Source organism: Phyllostomus hastatus, unplaced genomic scaffold, assembly GCF_019186645.2.
Source record: "Phyllostomus hastatus isolate PE091 unplaced genomic scaffold, TTU_PhHast_1.1 phas_contig_17, whole genome shotgun sequence".
Taxonomy (NCBI): domain Eukaryota; kingdom Metazoa; phylum Chordata; class Mammalia; order Chiroptera; family Phyllostomidae; genus Phyllostomus; species Phyllostomus hastatus.
Window position 1 is genome coordinate 20254145 of NW_025333664.1, and position 19706 is coordinate 20273850.

The 19706-nt window shown below is 56.1% G+C and overlaps 1 protein-coding gene across 1 annotated transcript; it reads right to left on the reverse strand.

Moving 5' to 3' along the window:
- Positions 1-1406: 1406 nt before the first annotated feature.
- Positions 1407-18790, reverse strand: BPIFB3 (BPI fold containing family B member 3). Its single transcript, XM_045833304.1, has 15 exons — positions 18679-18790; positions 17806-17962; positions 15561-15665; positions 14944-15084; positions 13451-13514; positions 11337-11397; positions 10545-10636; positions 10220-10408; positions 8312-8365; positions 6233-6403; positions 5266-5333; positions 4005-4047; positions 3167-3230; positions 2566-2642; positions 1407-1709 (listed from the first exon to the last, which is right to left on the reverse strand). The coding sequence occupies exons 1-15, from the start codon at positions 18788-18790 to the stop codon at positions 1680-1682; spliced, it is 1428 nt and encodes a 475-aa protein (XP_045689260.1). The 3' UTR covers positions 1407-1679.
- Between the last annotated feature and the right edge of the window lie 916 nt (positions 18791-19706).

The following is a 19706-nucleotide window of genomic DNA, read 5'->3' on the forward strand; positions in this document are numbered from 1 at the left end:
CCATTCAGCCCCTCTCTCCCTCGTGACTGGCGGCCTTCAGGGCTGCAAGCTCGCAGAGGGGCTCCCTGCGCCTCTCGTTTCATCCCCCCACCTCCCTGAGTGCGATGGTTCAGAGTCTGGGCCTTGGACTCAGGGGCTTGGGTTCAAATCCTAACCTTCCTAACTGTGTGGCCTTGGGCAAGTCACTTAACTTCTCTGTGCCTCGATGTCCTCAACTGTAGAAGGAAGGTAAAGATAGGTCCTAGAAAGAAGGGTTGATTCAAGGAGTCAGTCACATGATATATCTAAAGCACTTAGAACAGCGTCTGGCACTTAATAAGCATACAATCCATATAGCGAGTATTACTTTTATAGCATGGCAGTGAAGAGCTCAGGCTTTGGAGTCAATGTCAGAAGATGTGGTTCGAATCCTGGCTCTACCACTTAGCAGTTGTCCAAAAGGGTGTCCGGTATACAACACGGACTCGGTGGAGGTCAGCTGCTCCCCTCACGACTCCGTGCACCCACATGCCTCACCACAGTGAAGCAGGTACTGTCCCTGACCTTGGTCAGGGGGAGAATGGGACCAGGGGCAGTGGCAGCCCAGTGTGGCAAATACAAAGCAGGCCCTGCCTGGGGCCCAGGGGAGCTGGAAGCTGCAGGTGCCCTGTGTGTTGAGGGGTAATAAGAGTTTTCCTGACACACCTGGGCACAGGGATGCTCCAGGAAGAGGGAAGGGCCATGGGAAGGCCTGACTACCCATCAGGGACATTTACCACGTGCCAGGGACTCTTCTTAGTACTTACAATGGCCTCATTTAATCCTCAAACCACCCATGAGAGAGTCCTGCAGTGTTCCCATTTTACAGATGAGGAGCCTGAGGCTCAGGGATAACTCTGCTTTCTCCACGCTCAGGAGGGATTGGCTGGGCCCCACCCCAACTCCGTCCCTGTGCAGCTACGGGTCAACCAGGCCCCCTCTCTGACAGCAATTTCCCCCTCTGCACAATGAGCAATCGGCACAGCTGAGCTCTGGTCTCTCCTGAGTGCGTCCATGGCTGGTGTGCAGCCAGTGGGGATTCCTCCAGGGCAGGAATTCCTCCACTCATCCTTGCTGCCTGGACTGCTGGCTCCTTTTCTCTCTGGGAAACTCCTATTTGTCTTTCAAAACTCAGTGCAGATGTCACTTCTGAGAAATGTCCCCAAGTCAGAGAGAAAGAGAGCGGAGAGAAGGGGAGGGGGACACAGGGAGCTGGAGGCAGAGGGGAAGGGGGGCAGGCCAGCCCGGTAAGCTTGGGACACAAAGCTACAGTGACTAGGCCCCAAGTCCCCTCACCTTCCAGGAGCCCCTGCCCAGAGCGGGAGGGGGGCACCAGAGGCAGAGGCCAAGGTGGCCCCTGTGTGACTGAGAACAGACTAGGCAGGAGATGCTGACACAGAGGAGAAGTTTATTGAAAGCTCTGCACTGGCCACTGAGGCCCCAGAGCTCTCTCTGAAGCAGAGTCCTGTGGCTGCCCTGCCTTCCCCACCCAGGCTGGGGCAGAGCTGCAGGGCCAGAGCGCCTGAGTGGGCCTGGGTGGAAAAGGGGCACTTGTACTGTCACCAACACAGGCTAGAGGCTAGGAGGGAAATTGAGGCGGAGTAGGCAGATGGACAGGACGCTGGTGGTCAACAGGGAGGGGCAGCAGCCATCTCTCGGCCTCAGGATGCCACAGTCAGCACAACGGCGTTCTGCAAGGAGCAACAGCTCTGGGTTAGGCTCTCTGAGTCCTTGTGCCCAACACATCTGCCAGGCCCCCATTCCTGCACCCGTCTCTGTGCCCGCGCCCCATGCCCTGGGGTCAGGACTCTACCTGGAATACAGCAAGCATACCAAGTGAATGAATGAACGAATAAATGAATGACGAATAAATGACATCCAGTGTGGGAAAGACTTACTGACCTTAGGACTTAAGAGACCCAAGTTCAAGTGCCATTTATCTTGCTAATTTACTGTGTTGACCTTGGATCTGAAATTTGACCTCCTTCAGCCTTGGTCTGCATCTGAGAAATGGGTACAGAGCACTCTGCTCTGTTTACCTCCCAGAACTGTTCCAAAACTCAAAGTTGTGCTGGATTGAAAAGGATTGTGAGGCCACATTGATATTCAACAAAATAAAGTGTTGACATCTATTAGCATTTATCCTGTCACAGTCACAGGATAAGGAGGGACAGATGTCCCTCCCCCCCCCCCTTTTTTTTTGCCACCCCTGGACCGGGAGAACTGCAATTCTCTGCATGAATCTGAGACTCCACTCTGTAGGCCAGACATGGGTCTGAATTCATCAGGAAAGTGATCACTGAATTCATCACTCTGTGATTGATTAGCAATGTCTGCCCTGGCCCAGTAAGGAAGGAGTGGTATAGAACATACGTCATCTATCTGCCATTTCCACATTCAGTCATTTGTAATTCCCTGAGCAACTTAGAGAACGGTGCAGGGGCAGACCGGATGACGAGGCAGAGCACTCCCCTCACGAGCTGCAAGCAGGGCTCTCCAGAGACAAGCGTTAGGCCCATCAAGGCCACACCTGCACGGGAAACTCACCTCTATGATGTCCAGGACTGCGTTGGCAAAGTTGACATTGAGAACCTTAGGCAGGGGGATGCCAACATCCAGGCCCACTGTGAAGAGGGAATGGGTGGGAGCAGTGATACGCAGGGTGCTGGATGGGACCTGCTGACCCTAAGCTACCACTTGCCTTGAGCCAGCCATTTCTCTTCTTGGGGACTCAGTTTCCCTTATTGGCAGATCCTGCTCATCCTACTACAGGCAGACGAAAATGCCCCTTCTCTGTACTGTCACCGGTGGCTCCCCTCAGCAGAGCCTCCTCGAGGCTCTGTCCGGCCCTGGCACACTCTGGGCTGTGCATTCTAATCCCTTGTTTATAGGACTGCTTCCCTCTGGGTTGCAAGCCTGAGGACAGGAGCCAGGTCAGAGAGGGCTTGGGGCCTGAGGTGGGCATGATGGAGAAGCTAGTCCGTGTGGTTCAAAGGCAAACATTGGTGCCTCAATTTCTGCATCTTAGAAATGGAGTGCAACCCCTCTCCAGCCTCCGTGTCTGTCGCAACAAGGAAAGAGGCAACAGATTTGACAGCCCCAAGTCAGACACCCCACGTGTCCAAAAAGACATCGAAGGCCACTGTACCGTTGAGCTTCGGCACATACGCCGCCCGGACTACGTCACTGAGCCATTCTTCTAAACGGGACGTCTGCAACAGAGCACAGGGGGAGCGGGGGTGTGGCTTCCTGGGGAGCAGTGCCCCCTCCCCAGGGAGGGAGATCCAGGGTCCAGCTGCCCAGCCTCCCCCAAGCTGGAGGACACAGGCCCTGGGGGGCACAGGGCCCCCTGGGGTGGGACATCTGCCAGTGACCCCAAAGGGGACTCTGTGATTTTAGGACAGCTTCCCTGGGCCCGGGAGCTGGGAAGGGCTGCCTCCCCAGAGGGAGGGTCTGTGGGGCCTATGCCTGAGAAAGAGGGAGGAAAATGCAGCCCGCTCCAGTGGAACTCTGAGCTGTCTGATCCTAGATTCCTACCAATGTAGGAGCCCTTAGAATGTTCTAGAACCTGAGTTACGGTGAGGTTCCAGACCACAGAGCTCTGTGAGAAGCAGGGACCTATGGGCTCTGTGTGGCCCTGAAATAGGAGAGATTTCTATTTCTAATAGGAGAGAGTGCAGGGGCCTTATTACCTGTGTGAAGTTGCAGAAATTTGAGCCTTTGTGAGATTCTAGGTGTTTACCACTGTGTGTGGTTCTAAGACTCCGACAGATCATGAGATTCGGATTCACTTCCTGAGATGATGACTGTTTCACATGCACGCACACACGCGCACCCCTGCCCTGGTGTTCGTCCACCCGGGCTTGCTGGGGCAGTGCCCAGACTGAGGCCTGCTCTGTCATATGACCCGTGACTCATCCCACCTCGCTTCCAGTCCTGAGAAGACCCTCACCACTGCTGAACTGCTCCCCCTCCCAGGAACTTACATCGAACGGGTGGGCAGAAGAAGAGGCCAGCTTGACACTGAGCCTGGTGAAGAGAAGAAAGGTGTTGGGGACCCCAGCCCCCACCCCCACCCCCACCTGCTGAGCAGTGCTCGGACCTGCCCCTCCCAGCCTGCCCCACCCCTAGCTCTCCAGGGTCAGGAAATAGGGTTGCAGACCCAGTGTTCTCCCTCTCCAGCCTTGACTCAGAGGCTCGGTTTTCGTACCTGTAAAATGGACCTGGAGGGATCGAACCTCCTTCCGAGATATCATGACCACCCCCACCGACTCCATGGCCCTGAAGCCTAAGTCTGACTCCCAGTTGTTGGACTCAGGGCAGTGGGTGAGCCTCCCTAAGGAGGGGCCCTCCACAGACTGAGCCCTGGACGCAGGGTGTTCTGTATCCAGCAGGTGTGCCCTAAAGGCAGCAACCCACTAGCGGATCGCAGCAGGCCCAAATGCAAGTCCAGAGCCAGAGCCTGGACTCCGATCTCCACCTCCTGAAGGGCAGAGACAGGAACTGCCACCAGGAAGGGGAGACGAACTCGGGCAGTAGGAAAGCTTCGAAAGGGGGCAGCAGTGGAGCCTTGCAGGAGACAATTGCAAGTAGCCTGAGGGGCCTGCAGAGGGTGCTGAAGTGGGGTCAGGGGAGCACTGGGTGCCTATGGCTCAGGATGGGCAGATCTCAGAGACCTGAGGGGAAGCCTCAGAATCCAGGGGAGGGACCGACAGGCACTGAGCTGGGAGAGTGGAGGCCCGGATGGCAGACCGGCCTCCAGGGACAGCCCACTGTGCCAGCCCAGGCTTTACAAAGGCTGAAGAGCCATTCCTATGGAAGGCAGGACTGTCAACAACATCTCCCTCTAGGTGGTAAGGATAACCACCAGGCCTAGTTCCCACAGGGGTGGAGAGATTAGAGAAATAACGAGTCCACCTGAATAACAAAGCATTTCACAACATGCAAGCAGTTATCTCAGGGGCTGATAACTCAGGAGTTTGGACTCCACATCCGGGCAGTAGTGTGGCCCCAGGGCCAGGTGTTAAGCAGGTGCTGTGGAGGGAGCCCGCCCTGGACCAGGTTCTCTGAGCCACAGTTGCCTCATCTGTACCACAGGCTAACACTAGCCCCTCCCCGGCAGGTCCTGGGGGCAGAGAAGATGCTGGTGAAACGCCTGCAACTTAGTTGGTGCCCAGTAAATGGAAGGAAGTTCCTGCTGATCCCTAGTTCTTGTTCCTAAAGACAAGGCCCAGGTCCCCATGTTACCGTTCCAGGGACAGGGAGAGGTGCAGCTTGGTAGCCGAAGGGGCCAGCTGGGCATTGAAAGTCATAACCTGCGAGGGAAAAGCAGGCAGAGGTTGGTTACTCAGAATTCAGGAGGAGCTTGAAGACAGGTCTACTGTGGCCAAATCTCCACCATCCATTCCTCCCAATAACTCTTACTGAGGCCCTACTGTGTGTTAGGGCCCGTGCTGCACTATGAGGAGGTAACGTGAAGGTTCTGGTGTTCAAGAACCAGAGTATTAAAACTGAGGGTGATCTGTGTTGTATAAGGGGGAGCTTTGGGGTTGCAGAAGCCTGGGGAGACCCTCAATCCAGCCTCGAGTGGGTTGAGGGAGGGTGCCCAATGAGGTGACACAGAAGCTGAATCTTGAAAGATGAGGAGTTAGGCAAGGGAAAGGGGGAGACAGTGCTGCAGGTGGTGGACTCTCCATAAGCAAAGGTAGGAAGTTGGGGTGGGGTAGCCCTGAGTAACTGAGGTTTAGGGCACCAGGAAAGGCAGAGGATGAGCCGGTGGGGGTGGGGGCATTGAATGGGGCTAGGCCACGTGGAGCCGGGGCAGAGAGTGGGCAGGGGAGGGGTCTGCCTCTGCCCAGATGTGTGCTTAGGAAAACTAGTGGGGGTGGGGTACAGAGGAGCAGACTGGAGAGGGCGGGCAGGAGGAAGTTGGAGGGTCATCCAGGAGATACCTGAGCACAGAGAGCCTGGAGCTACGGGGAGTCATTCCTGAAATCCTGACAAGGCAGACTGGACAGGCCTGGGCCTGGTCAGATTGCAGCAAGGAAGGAGTAAGTGGGCACTCGGGTTTCAGCTCAGATGATGCCAATAAAGGAAAGGGACTTCCTGTGCCATGCCACCCGGACATTGGGCAGGGAGGCAACCCCCTAGCGGCCTGGGAAGGGTCAGCCCTGCTCAGAGCCCCAGGGCCGGGCTCCTGTCCCCAGCCACTCACCCCGGTCAGCTCTAACAGGGCTTCAGGAGTGCCTGCAGGGAGGTAGGACAGCACGTGGATGTCGGCTGGGATGGAGACTGTGGCCTTCTTGTTCTGGAGCGTGACCGTGGGTGCTTTCTTTACCCAAAACGAGAGCAGGAGCTGCTGGCCTGGGGCCAACCCCCCCAGGGCCTGGAGGGAGGCAGAGCAGAACGGGGCATGAGGGCAGCGCAGATACCCCACCGTCAGAACCCATCAGAGAGCCAACGAACACTGCGGGCGCCACGCTGGGTGCTGAGCTACAGCCTGAACCAGACGGGTTTGGTCTCATCCTCCACGAGGCGGACAGTCGTCAGGTGCGGGGAGACACCACCCACCCACCGAAGAACCGAATCAGACTCGTGTCTCACTTGGACTCCAAATGCCCCTGAGGCCCTCGGGCCCCACCTGATCCAGCCATTGTCTCCTCTCCCTCTCACCTCCACTGCCAGTCCCTTATTCTCTCCCCTCCAGACTCACCAGCTACTTCCCCGTTGCGCTGACCTGCCAAGCACACGCCCACCTCCGGGCCTTTGCACTTGTTGTTCATACTGCCCGGAAATGCCTTCCCCTGATACCTGCCTCCCTGCCCTCACCCCCTTCAGCCTTCCGATCCAATGTCGCCTCCTCAGTGAGACGCTGCAGAGTGCCCTGTGCGGGAGCACCATCCCTGCCCTCCTGATCTGCTTTCGCCATTCTGTTCTCTTCCCCCTTCTAATACTGTGTCTCTTCTACTGATTTATTTGTTCTGTGTCTATCACCCTCCTCAGGACAACGGCTCCTGGAACCCAGAGACTTTGTCTGTTTTTCACCTTGGCCCCTTCTGGATGCCCAGCACCTGGCATGGAGCCTGGTATGTGGTAGGTGCTCCGTGCGTATCAGTTGACTGACTGACTGAATCACACAATCAGGAAATTCTGAGTCTCATAATCAATTCTGAGTCTCTGGAAGCCAGAGTCACAGAGGCTTGGAGTCACTCGAATGCCGGAATCTGGGGACCAGTTCCTCAAACCCAGACTCCCAGAGTTGCAGGATCAGACAGACAGGGAACCAGCGGTTCCACCCTCAGGTGTCCTCAGATTCTAAAGCCACGGAGCCCGACTTAGAGCCAGGGCTACGGGGCTCTGACACTGCAAGGCCCACAACTGGAAAACCAAGGCTTCAGCCTCCAGGGACGGGCCTGGGCTCCCACAGCTGGAGGCACACGGCCCGGCTTGCTGCATCCATGGGTCCCTGCTCCTGCCACCTGTGCCTTCCCCAAGTCCCTCTCCACCATTTATGACTCCTGCCCCCAGGAGGTGCTTCTGAATGTCTAGCTTCAATCTCATCCCCAAGACTCCTGGGCCCTTTAGCCAGGGACTCCAAGAAGCAGAGGCCCCAACCATGCCCACTAAGGCTGACTGAATCACCACTTCAAGGATTCACAGAGTTTTTCCATGTCCCCAAATTCAGCTTCCCTCTCCATCCTCTCTGGTAGAAACTCAGATCTTGTACACCTCTTTCCAATCTCTGTCAGAATCTGCTATTACGGAAGGACATTGTGGTAGTCATTTCAACTTCAGTATGAATTGAGATTCTCACAGGTGGAAAGTATCTGGTCCAGCCCTGGTTGAACGAATAGGAAAGCTGAAGCCAGGCCCTGCAGTCTTATACTGATGTCCACTAGTCAAACATCCCTGAATCTTCTCCTTTCTCTTTTCTTCCCAAGGCCAGTGCTGGGAGCCTTCTCTCTTGGGACAGACGAAATCAAGACTAAAATGAAGTAAGGCAGTTGGAGGGAGTGGACTAGTAAGCTGGAAGACTCCACTGTCCTCTTCTTGAAAGAAAAGGAACAGCCATAGGACAAATGCCCAATTGACTTCTGGGGCAGTTAAAACCTGGTCCTTTCCACTCTGCTGTCAGGAAAGGATACAACATTAGCCATTCACAATTTAGTGTGAATTTAGATTCAACATTCAATTGCAGCTCTCTGGACAACCATATTGAGAAAGATTCTGGAGTCCATTCAGACTCCTCAGGAGAGAGCCACAGTGATCAAAGCTCATGAGAAGGGTCACTCACCTCAGGGGCCAAAGCTGCCAGGTCTGTCGTTGTCAAAGGGATATTGCTGGGAACCTGGGCCCAAGACCAGATGAGACGAGGTGGTGAACACAGAGACAGGACAGGGGTCCCTCAGCACACACAAAGCAGTTTTCTCCACATCCGACCCCAGCCCCACCAGTCACATACACAGCTCTGCAAACACTGGTGCTCCTCCATTGGCCAATGCTGACCGAGTGTCCACTGCATGCCACGCACGTGCTAAGGGCTTTGCATGCCTTTCCTCATTTCACATTTACAACAGCTCACAGAGGCGGGTGCTCTGATTACCCTTATTTTACGGGTGGAGAACTTGAGGCTCCTCTCCAGACTCATAAGCTGGTGAGTGGTGGCTCCGGGACTCGACCTGGGCAGGCTAATTCCAGAACCTTCCAGCATTCTGCCAGAGCTCACACTCTGAAGGCCCAGGGCTCTGATCCAAGATATTTTTAATCCAAACAGTATTTTTGTAAAACTATGAATTTGTTTCCAGTATGTATAAATCAGGAGCTGTCATATAAATTTGCTCGTTTATGGCTGAAAAATTGGAAAATCTGATTGTAAATGGGCCTGTACCCCCCCGCCTTGGGGAAGCTGAGTGGCAGCTGCCTGAGAAACGGGGCACATGGTGCCCAGATCACTACAGCCCTACGAGAACTGCTTCCTTCGTTCTGCTCGTTGAAAATGCCCCAGCCCTGGCTGCTGGGGCTCAGTGGATTGAGTGCCGGCCTGAGAACCAAAGGGTTGCCAGTTCAATTCCCAGTCAGGGCACACGCCTGGGTTGTGGGCCGGGTCCCCAGTAGGGGGAACGTGAGAGGCAACCACACACTGATGTTTCTCTCCCTCTCTTTCTCCCTCCCTTCCCCTCTCTCTAAAAACAAATAAATAAAATCTTTTATTTTAAAGGAAAGAAAATGGCCTAGGCTCCCAGGGCCCTGATGTTAGAGGCTATTGAACTACACACATCCGCTTCTCTGGACAGACCTATTCACAGACAGACATACTCTTTCCTGTTCAGAGGATCCCCAGACTGTCACCCAACACAAGGCCATCAGCTCATGGGGATGGAGGGCACCCGGCCTCTGAGATTCCTCTCTCTTGCGCATACACACACACACACACACACACACACACACGAGCTGCTCAGACGCGTGTTTTCTCATACTCAGAGTCCCTCCCTGGCTGTGACTGCCACCTCCCTCCAGCTAGAGGACACCTGCCTCCCAGCTCAGGAACCTGTTCCAACGCTCGCTGGTTGCTACATGCAGGAAGTGAGTGATCAACCCCTGCTCCCTTGCACCTGAGCTGCAGATGGAATGGGGGAGGGGAGCAGGTGGCTTGAAGCTCCCTGCCTTTGGGGAGGGCTGAGACCAAGAAATTGCCTCTGGGTGAGGCTTCTGGGCTCTCAGCCTTCCAGATGTCTGTGCGGGGTGAGGGGCCAGAATGGAATCAGACAGGCCTTGGAGGCTTCAGAACAAACGTCCAAGTGGCCTTTGGAATAGTCCGACCCTAGTTTTCCTTCTCCAACTCACATCTGCTCGAGAAAGCAGTTGAATGTTAATCACTCACACTTTGGCGTGAAACTGGGCTTTGACTCTGAAAGCACTCATCTGATGCCGGGGTGGAAAGTTGGCTACATTTCCCATGCCAGTTCTGACTAATGGAAAGTGACTTCCTGGAGTGGCATGTTGAGAATGATTTAGCCAATCAGAGGGCCACTAGCAACTAGAAATGCTTGCCACAATGGCATGAGTAGGCGTGTGCATGCTATAAACTTGTGCAACTCTGTCCAGTTACAGAGAAAAGGGCTCATCGAAGCTGATCAGTGATGACGTGACCGGGTCTTCATGAGCATTTCCAGGGCACAGCAGGGCAGGGGGCCACACTCACCAGCTCAGGGGTGACGTCTGCGTCCAGGGCACCATTGGTCTGCAGGAGCCCAAATATGGTGTCGAAGAGGTACAGAGGTACGGTCACCTGGGATGTGTGGTCCTCCTTGGGAGGCACCTTGATGGGTTTGGGGGGTTTGGGAGGTTTGGGGAAGTCGATGATGTCACCAGCTACGCTCTTCACGATGGGCTGCAGGGGCGGGAGACAGGGCATGCGAGGGTCTCGGGGCTGCTCATCCATGCGGCTTTGACCCAGCTTCTCCTACCCAGCCTCCACCAGTACCCCGCCCCACCCCACAGTGGGCAGGGCCTCGGAGGGCACTCACGTTAATGTCCAGCTCTATGTACTGGTTAGAGATGAGCGGCAGCGTGCCCAGTGTGAATTCCACAGACCCAAGAGGCCCAAGGGGCACCAGGCCTGCATCGGGAGAGGAGGAGGGAGAAAGACCCCATGAGCCCAGCCCCCAATTATAACAGGCCTTCCTTCCATTTCTTGAGTACCTGGCACTCTGCTACATACTCATTGGGCGTCACCGTCATCCTCATCTTACAGATAGAAAACCTGAGGCTTAGGCAGAGGGAGTCACCAGCCCAAGGCCACATAAGCCACAGGGTGGCAAACCAGGGTTCCCGTTTTCCAGCGCTGGTGTTGCTAACCACACGGCTACCCTGCCTTTCTCACACAACACCACTTAGAGAGACACATCTGCCCCCACTTCTCTATCCTTATCCTAGCTGCACCGTTTCATACTTTCTAAAGCCCACCTGGGAACGCCAAAGGCATCCGTGTCTCCATACGGCTCAGAGAGAAAGGTGGCCGCTGTGGCTGTGAGGCCTTGGGCTACTTCGATCTCTGGGCCTTGGTCATCTTGTATGTCGGGATGATGATGATCATCGTCATCATCATCATCATCATCATCATCTGCACCCATACCCTGCTGAACCAGCCTCAACCCAGACCTCCCCTGTTTGGCCTCCTCGAAGTGGCAGCCTCATCAGTCCGGAGAGGAAGTGAAAGGTCCCAGAATCTTGTCCTTTCCTGCTCCCTTGGTACCGCCTCCCACTGGGGTAATGGGAAGCCGGTGGGAGAAGGGGCAAAGGGAAGGACACCAACTTACTCAGCACGGCCCCCAGGAGCTCATTCACCACGCCCAGCACACTGTCCACCACGGGGCACAGCTGTGTCCGGAGGAGACGGGTGTTACAGGAAAATAAGTGTGGGCCCCAGCCTGGCACAGGGGACAGCTGCATTTTCTATAAATGTTTTGCTATGTGGTCCCAGAGATCAAGGCAAGGCAGAATGTAGAGAAGGGGGGAGGGGACACACGGGGACAGGGCAGGGGCCAAAGCTTCATGTGTTGGGAGGGCAGAGTGGTGATGCGGAGGGTCAGTTACGTGGCCCCCTTAGAAAATCTTGAAGAACGCTGGAGGAATGAAAGAGATAGACCATATTTTTCTGACTATAAGACGCACCGCCCAAATTTGGGAAGAAATGGGGGTGCACGTTATAGTCTGAATGTAGCTTATCTGGCTCACTGTGTGTGTGTGGGGGGGGCGACAGTGGAGCAAGGTCACAGGTTATTAAATATTGTACCACATTTTTTGCTTCAAAATTTTTTTCCCTAATTTCCTCCTCTAAAACCCAGGTGTGTGTCTTTTAGTCCTAAAAATGCGGTACTTCAGAGGCCAGTTATGGCGTGTGGACATGGCCCTTCCCTGAGGGGACACGGGCAGCTGTTCCCTCTGAGGTCCCAGGCCTCTCCTGCCATCCGGGTAGACACCGGGAGAGCCAGCATCCGGACCCCGAAGAAGGGTGCTTCCCCCTCTTCCCCCAGAGAGTCGGGCCTGGGCCGGGCATTCACTGCGCACACCACCGCGTGTTTCCTGAAAACCCCTGGGCTGTGCGAACAGGGAGCGAGTGGTTCGGCTCCCAGAACCCCGAGTCTGCGAATCACAGAATCTTAGTCTACAGGAGCAGGAACCTCAGAGCTGGCCCAGTCCAGGCCCTTCAGTCTACGTCTGGGGCCAGAGAAGAAAGGCGACCTGCCCAAGGTCACAACTGTCCTTAAAGAGACCAGAGAGGGCTGCCTTTTTATGTAAAGTCTGGGACCTCAAGTTCCATGGCTTCTGGAGTCTGGCACGCCTCGGAAACGAGAGGACCTCAAAGGGGCCGTGATGGGTGGGGGAGCCGGCCCCTTGGCGCCAGCCGTGTGCCTGCGGCCGGGGTGGCTGATTGCACAAGGGAAGCCAGAAATCAGATTGCTAAGAGAAGTCTCCAATCTCTAAATGCTAGTGATTAGCTCTGATTTTTAAAACCTCTTTGAGTCACACAAATCCCGTCTTGCAGTGAGCTGTCCCAGAGACCTTACCTAGTTAGGCGCGGTGATTTAAACGCACCCCCTTGTTGGAATCCACCCGAAGTGGGCCTGGGTGGGGCCCTCGCTGCTGGGAGCGTCCCTCCTCCCCCGAGCTTCTCTCTGACCGGCTTCTTCAAGTCCAGGGTGGTCGTGCCAACCTCAGGCCCCCACGCCTGTGCTACCTCTACAAGTGGTCTTCACAAGGACTCGCCATGAGAGAGGTCCCACCAGGTTGGGGATAAGGCGGCCTGATGTCCCTGTGCTGACCCTGTGGCCTCGGAAAACCCCTCCTTTCTGTGGCCTCAATGAAATGGGCCTTTGGCCAGACCAGCTTTTCTCAAGTGTGGTCCATGTCCCCTGGGAGAAGCCAGGATGTCTGGGGCCCACCACCCACAAGCATCCTGGAGCAGTTTAATCATAAAGTGTTTCTCTCATGAAGTGTTAACATACACGTATGTGATTTTCTGAACATGTTTGCCAAGCACAGGGCTCATTGAAAATCACCAAGGGATCCAAGCTGAATTCAAAGCTCGTTTAAAACAAAGCTTAAAGTAGATAGTAATGCAGGCGGCAAAGACAGAGCAGGGGGTAAAAAAGGGACATGAATATAGGGGCAAGAGAGTCAGGTGACCTGAAGCTGTAAACTTAGGATTCAGAGGTCCAGGGACGGGCGTCTGGGGACGGGCTGTGCCAGCCGCTACAGACTTGCAGGCGGCACCGGGGTGGCTGTGGACGGGCCAGGATGGGATTACCTGGTGGGTGTAGAAGGGAAGAACAGCCTAATCCTGCCAGGCACCTAGATTTACTCAAAGCTTGGGGAGGAGAGGCACAGCGCCAGCGGGAGGGCATGCCTGGCCCGAGGCCCCCACACTCACCAGTCCTGGCAGCAGCTTGAAGAGTGTCTGTTCCACCACCCCGAAGAGCGGAGCAGGCAGCAGCCTGGGGAGAGTGAGGAGCCTGAGGGTGTGGCCCTCACACCGGGCCAGCGCCCACCGGGATCAGGGCAGGGAGGGCCCTGGGGGCCTGGATAACTCCTGTCTCCACTCTCGGTGGGGTTGGTTGGCTGGGGCTTTGGAGACCGGCTTGAAATCTTGGCTCTACCTCACCAGGAGCCCCAGGGGAGGAGTCCGTTTCCTTATTTGTACAGTGCCTGCCATACAGAGTTGCTGCCGAGATTAGATGGGAGTGTGTATGTGCCAGGTTTTCACTCTGCTCAGTAAACATCTGTCCCCTTTGTCTCCTCCAACATTTGCAGACAAGTGACATTGGAACCTAGACCAGCAACTGGCTTAGAGTGAAGGCTCAATAAATATTTGTTGAATAAATAAATATTCACCAAATGAATGAATGAATGAATGAATGAATCAGAGGGTTGCCTGCAGATGAAAAGTGCATGTAGACGGGCTCAGGTCTATTTAAAGACTATAGGGCTACAGAGGGAGGGTGGTGACCACAGAGCCACAAGCACAGGACACCGACACCGTCCTGGGTCCTGGGCTCCGCTGCCCCCAAGGCTCCCTGCAGCCCAGAGGAGCAGGAGGAGGCCAGTGGGATGCGAGGGCCCCAAAGACCCTGTCTGGAATCTCCTTACTAAGTAAGGCCCTTCTGGAGAGAGGAGCCAGCCTGGTTCGCCCCACTCCTGGCAGCTAAAACAGAGCTGCCTGATGACCCATCACTGCTCAGGGCCACCCAGCAAAGATGGGGTGTGGGCATGCGATTAGGCCTGGAAAGTGGAAACTCGGGGGAGACACAGAACGTGAGGCAGGGGAGTTGGCAGGCGCCACTGAGGGTGGTGCAGAGCACTGGTCCAGAGACCAGCCTCTGCCTGTGCGTGCGAGGTGGGCACATCCCTTTCCCTCTTCCGGCCTCCGTCCTTCCCAGGAAGTGGGAAGTGATCATTCAACACAAGGGCGGGGAGGGCCGCTGTGCCAGAGAGGATGGGGGAGAGATGATGTGAAACTGCCAGAGCTTTCCTGACCGTTGAATACAAGCCCTCATTATATAGATGGGGACGCTGAGGCCCAGATAGGGGACAGTTCCCCTGGCGGGTCACACAGCAAGTCAGGGGCGGGACTGGGTCTCTGATGTGCAGAGAGCAGGGACTGAGATGCAGGTAGATCCGATCAAGGAGACCACAGAGGGCCCCTGATCCGTCTGGGAAAGGGGACAGCAGGATCTCAGAGGCCAGAGAAAGAGGACACCCAGGAGTGGGTGGCACAAGCAGTGCTGGGCCAGAGTCCGTGTAGGGTCTCACTGGAGCGGGGGATGAGGGTACAAGGGGAGCAGGATCGGCTGGGAGTGGTATGAGTTCAGGCTCGGAGAGACCCAAGAGATCCCAGTGCTCGCGGTCTGGAGCCTGCGGACTCACCCCGAGAGCAGGCTGATGTGGCCCAGGAGCGTGCTGCAGCGCTTGAGGATGAGGATGGGCTTACCCCGCGCGCTCATGCCCAGCGCCACCCGCGACGACACGTTCACCTCCGCGGCCAGCTGCAGGAGGCCCCCCAGAGGCCTGCGAGACCCGATGCTGGGGGCTTGGCTAGGCTGCCAGGCTCCACCCAACAGGGCCCGCCTTAACCACGCCCACCCCGGCACAGGAACCCCGATGAGGAGCGAGTTGGGTGGCCTTAAGAGTGGCCTAGTCCCGATGTTCTCCTCTCAACCTCTGCTTCCCAGCACATCCCCCATCTTGCTCATCCCTGCACATCCTTCCCCCACCCCTTCAGGGAGCTCCGATCGATGGGGTAGCGGTCCCCAGGGAGCATAAAATGGAAGTCCCTGGAGGTCAGTGGGATGGAGGTTCCTGGGGAGGAGTAACAGGGTTCAGAGGGAAGGGAACAGTAGTGTGGGAGTCCCTTGGAGAGGAACTCGAGCGGGAGGAAATAGGGGGCAATGGGGTGGGTGTGGGGGGACAATAGGGTCGGGATCCCTAATAGGCAGTGGGGAGGGATAGGAGCAATAAGGTAGAGGTTCCCAGGGCACACTCACCCAGAGCCATGCAGGCCCACTTTGGTGTGCAGGCTCAGCTGCACCCCAAATCCCGGCAGCAGCTTCAGCGACACCTGGGGCAGTGTGAGTTCCTGGATCCTCAACCTGGTGTGGGATTCAGGGGGAGGGCGCCCAGGACCAGCCCCTTAGTGCCTGGCACATCCCAGACCAGGAGGGGCCTACAAGCCCCCTTGGGTGTGTCTCCCACCCCACCTGTAAGCCATAAATTCAAATGTGGGCCCAGTTATTTCACTTATCTGAGCTTCGGTTTCTTCACGGAGAGAGTGCGGCAATAATACTAGCACCCACCTCACAGCAATGTCACAAAGACATGTGAGATAATGTAGGTGCCAAAGCTGGTATAGCAGGCGCTCGATAAATGTAGTATCACCGTCCTCACCGAAGGCTCAGTCAATGAGAGTGTTCTCTCCACCCCCTCCCCACGGCCTCAGGCCTGCCTTTGGCCCACATCAATGCCCCTCCACTCCCGCACCCCTGGCTCACGAACGTGCAACCCGAATGGACTCTCAAACACAGCTCCCACACTTCATCATGTTCTCCGTCCTCTGAGTCTTTGTGCAGGCTCTTCCCTCGGTCTGCAACACTCTTCTCTTGCCTCTCTTTCCATCCTGGCTCCCCCTTCAGCTAGCTGACACCTCTCGACTCTCCCGATTTCAGCCAGGGCATCCCCTCCTCCAGGAAGGCCTCCTCCCTCCATCCCTGACTTAAGCAATTGCCCTCCAAGCCAGTTTCCACATGCTGCCTAGGCTGCCCGCATCCCTGCCCTGAGCTCACAGCATCACCGCTGCTGGCTTGGCCTCCTGCTGGGGGCCCTTTGAGGTGAGGGCGACATCTGGCTGGTGTCTGAGGCCTCAGCCTCATGCAACAGGGGGATTCTCTGGTGGGAGGGGGACTGGATCTATTAATAATAATAATAATAATAATAACAGTTAATAGTTATCGAGCATTTAGTGTATGTAAGCCTCTCTTTTAGCTGTTTGACACAGATGAAGTCACTGTCCTGGCAACAACCCCCTGCAGAGCTGCTCATAGTGCAGCCCATAAAAGACAGCAGTTCAAATCCTGGCTCTCCTACGGACTGTGTGACCTTGGGCAAACCACATTGCTGCTGCATGTCCCGGTTTCCCCATCTGTAAAATAGGGATTTTTGATAACACCAACCATAATGACATACAATGACTCTCCAGCAACACGAGGGTCAGCCCTTACCAGCCCTCTTTCCAGATACGTATTCATTTGCTCTTCTGGGAGGTGGCCATCCACTCCCTCTTCTTCCCCCAGCAAGCCACTTCCCCCTGTGCAGGGGCTTTTCCCCACACCCCGACCCCTGGCCCTCTGCCTCCCACCTGGGGCCTGTCATCTGACCTGCCCCTGATTCACCCCCCCCCCCACCCCACATGGACTGGTTCCACCTGCTAGGCGCAGGCAGGATGGCCTGTGAGCAAACACCCAGACCAGACCCCCTACTGACACCACCCACCACCGGGTGAGCTTGAACAGGTCCTTTCGCTGCCTCCCTCTGCTCACCCATTAGATGGCATGGAGAACAGTCCTACCTACGGGTTCCGTGGGATAGGTCATCTACAGTGCTTAGGACAGCACCAGGCACCCAGAAAACCCTGGCTCGGTGGCATTAAGTTATAAATATTAGTTATTATGTGATTTGCTTCATTCACTCGAAAATATTTTTGAGCATTTAGTATGTGTCAAGCACTAGTTATGATCCTGGGGACATGGCTGTGAACAAGTCAGACGGAAGTCCCACTCTTCCTGGGGTGTGAATCTACCTGAGTGGACAGGAAACCAGTGAAATGCGTGGGGTGCAGGGGAAGGGCGTGTCCCCCGGAGAACTTGAAAAAAAGGAGGGGACAATGAAGGGCTGGTCAGGGCAGGACTGCTGGGAGCAGACACCCGGATTAGGCCAGAGAGACTGAGCAGCTTGCCCAGGCCCCACGGCGAGTAACTGGAATCAACCCCAGAGCAGGAACACGCAGCCTTAGGGGCTCGATGCCAGTCCTGCCATGCCTGACGTGCAGAACACTCGTTATTTTCTGAGTCAGGCCCTAGGACTCCCTGTTCAGGGCTCCCCTCATCACTCCCACTACCTGCCAACAAATTAAAGAGAGGTGCTCTCTCTTCTGTTCCCTGAAGTGAAGAAGATCCCAGCCTTCCTGTAGGGCACACAGTAGGTGGACAGTCAGGAGGTCACACTGCAGGGACTCACCCGGAGAGATCCCCAACGACGCCAAAAACTCCTCCATAGCCCAGCAGGCCTCCTCCTCCAAGCAGCCCCTGGTAACCCAGGAGGCCCTGGTTCACTGATGTGACCGTTCCCAGGACATTCTGCAGAATGGGGCCCCCGACCAGCGAGTTCTGGATGGCTGCAGGGAGGGTGGGGAGAGAGAGGTTCATTTTACAGGTGGGGAAACTAGGGCCCCGAGAGGGGCAGAGACTTGCCCAAAGTCTCATAGCAAATTGGGTTTGGGGCCAATGGTATGACTAGGGCTCCTGGCCCTGGGCCTCCCTGTAGCACCGAAAAGGAAGACGGAAGCAAAGGAAGGAGCACACAGCCACCAGGGATTCAACAAGGCAGAGGAGGCGACCTCTCTCCTCCTGGGCACCTGCAGCCTGACTCTGCGCAGACTGTGAGAAGAGCAAGACAGAAGGGGCCCCTTGTGGGGGCTGGGGCAGTGGGGGGTGGCCCTCCCTGAAGCATTTTCTGCTCATGACCGCTCTACTGCCCATAAGGCTGTCACTCTAGGCAGTGGACCCTGGAGCGCAGAATACCTAGTTGAGTTCCCGCACTCCAGAAATGGGGGACAGCCAGCACACTACCCTTGACCTCAGGCCTGCTCATCCCCATCCCTGAGGCAGACACACAGCCCCACGCGGCCCCAGCCCGCATCACCCAGTCCGCCTCCTAGAAGAAAGTGCACTCATCACCCGCTGGAGTCTGCAAGCAAACCCCTGAATTCTCTGTGCGGTTGAGAATCGCAGCCTGTTCTCATCTGTTCCTGAAAGCAGACGCTCTAACCACATCAGTGGGCTCATTTACGCTGCAGCTGGGCCCCTCACAGACTGTCCACCCCAGGCTCACCTCTGCCGAGTTCATCCTTGTCAATCCGAGCGAGGGTGCCCACCGTATCCAGCAGCCCCTGGCATGGGGTCGCCAGGCCCCAGAGGAGAAGCAGGGACCACATGCCCGACATTGGCGGCACACCTGTTGGGACGGAAGCAGGGACTCTGAGGCGCTTCTCATGCCCAAGCCTTTCCCCTCCCTGTACCCCATCACCAACCTAGGGCCCTCTTGCTGGCCTGGCACAGTTCAAGTTCAGCGACCCTCCCAGAAAAGCCCTCCCCATCCCAGTGCAGACAGTGGCTAATACGTGTGCCGCAGGGTGCAGCCTCGTTGAGTGCAGCGGCCTCCGGGGCACTTTCTGAGCCCCTTCCTCATTGGAGCTCATTTCAGAGGCGGGGGAACTGAGGCGAAGAGAGGTGGGGACTTGACCGAAGTCACAGAGCTTATCAGTGACAGGGCCAGTGTTTGAGCCCAAGTCCATCTGACTTAAATGTCTCCTTTCTCTCCTCCTCTCTCGCCCCATCCTGAATGATACTAAAGACAGGAGCAGGGTAGGAGGTGAGAGCACGGCCAGCTTCCCAGCTTCATCCAATAGGGTCTTCTGGATGGAGTCCCAGCCCTGCCCACCACTCAGCCAGATGCCGTCCCACTCCCTCACATCACCCTGCCTGGGGGACCCCACTCCCCGCTGCTCTTGGTTAGAACAGGCCCCTCACCAGTCCCACTGGCCCCTGCCTGCTTCTTTGACCTCCTCGGCTGCTCCTTCAGTCAGGAAGGCTCTGCCTCTCGCTCTTTGTATGACTGACTCCTCACCCTTCAGGCTCCAAACACCTGTCACCTCCTGGGAAAGTCCTCTCTCCATAACCTTGTCTAAAGAAGCCTGTCTCTCTCTGAACATCACCCAGAATTTTTATTTTTAGGCACTTATCACTGTTTGCAATTAGGCACTGCGTTTGTGTCCTTTGCCTTGTGAGCTCCAGAGGCAGGGACTGTGCCCGGGGCCTCCTGCGTGGCTGTGTGCTGGACGGGGTGCCGGTTGTGGGGGT

What these genes read in the sequence shown, in the direction of transcription:
- BPIFB3 (XM_045833304.1), bottom strand. Translation starts at nt 18,790, where the DNA reads ATGTCGGGCATGTGGTCCCTGCTTCTCCTCTGGGGCCTGGCGACCCCA. An exon ending in GTGGGCCTGCATGGCTCTGG is followed by an intron (nt 15,085 to 15,560) that starts GTGAGTGTGCCC and finishes CGGGTCTCGCAG; the next exon opens with GCCTCTGGGGGGCCTCCTGC. An exon ending in CTCTCCCTGTCCCTGGAACG is followed by an intron (nt 4,048 to 5,265) that starts GTAACATGGGGA and finishes TCTCTTCACCAG; the next exon opens with GCTCAGTGTCAAGCTGGCCT.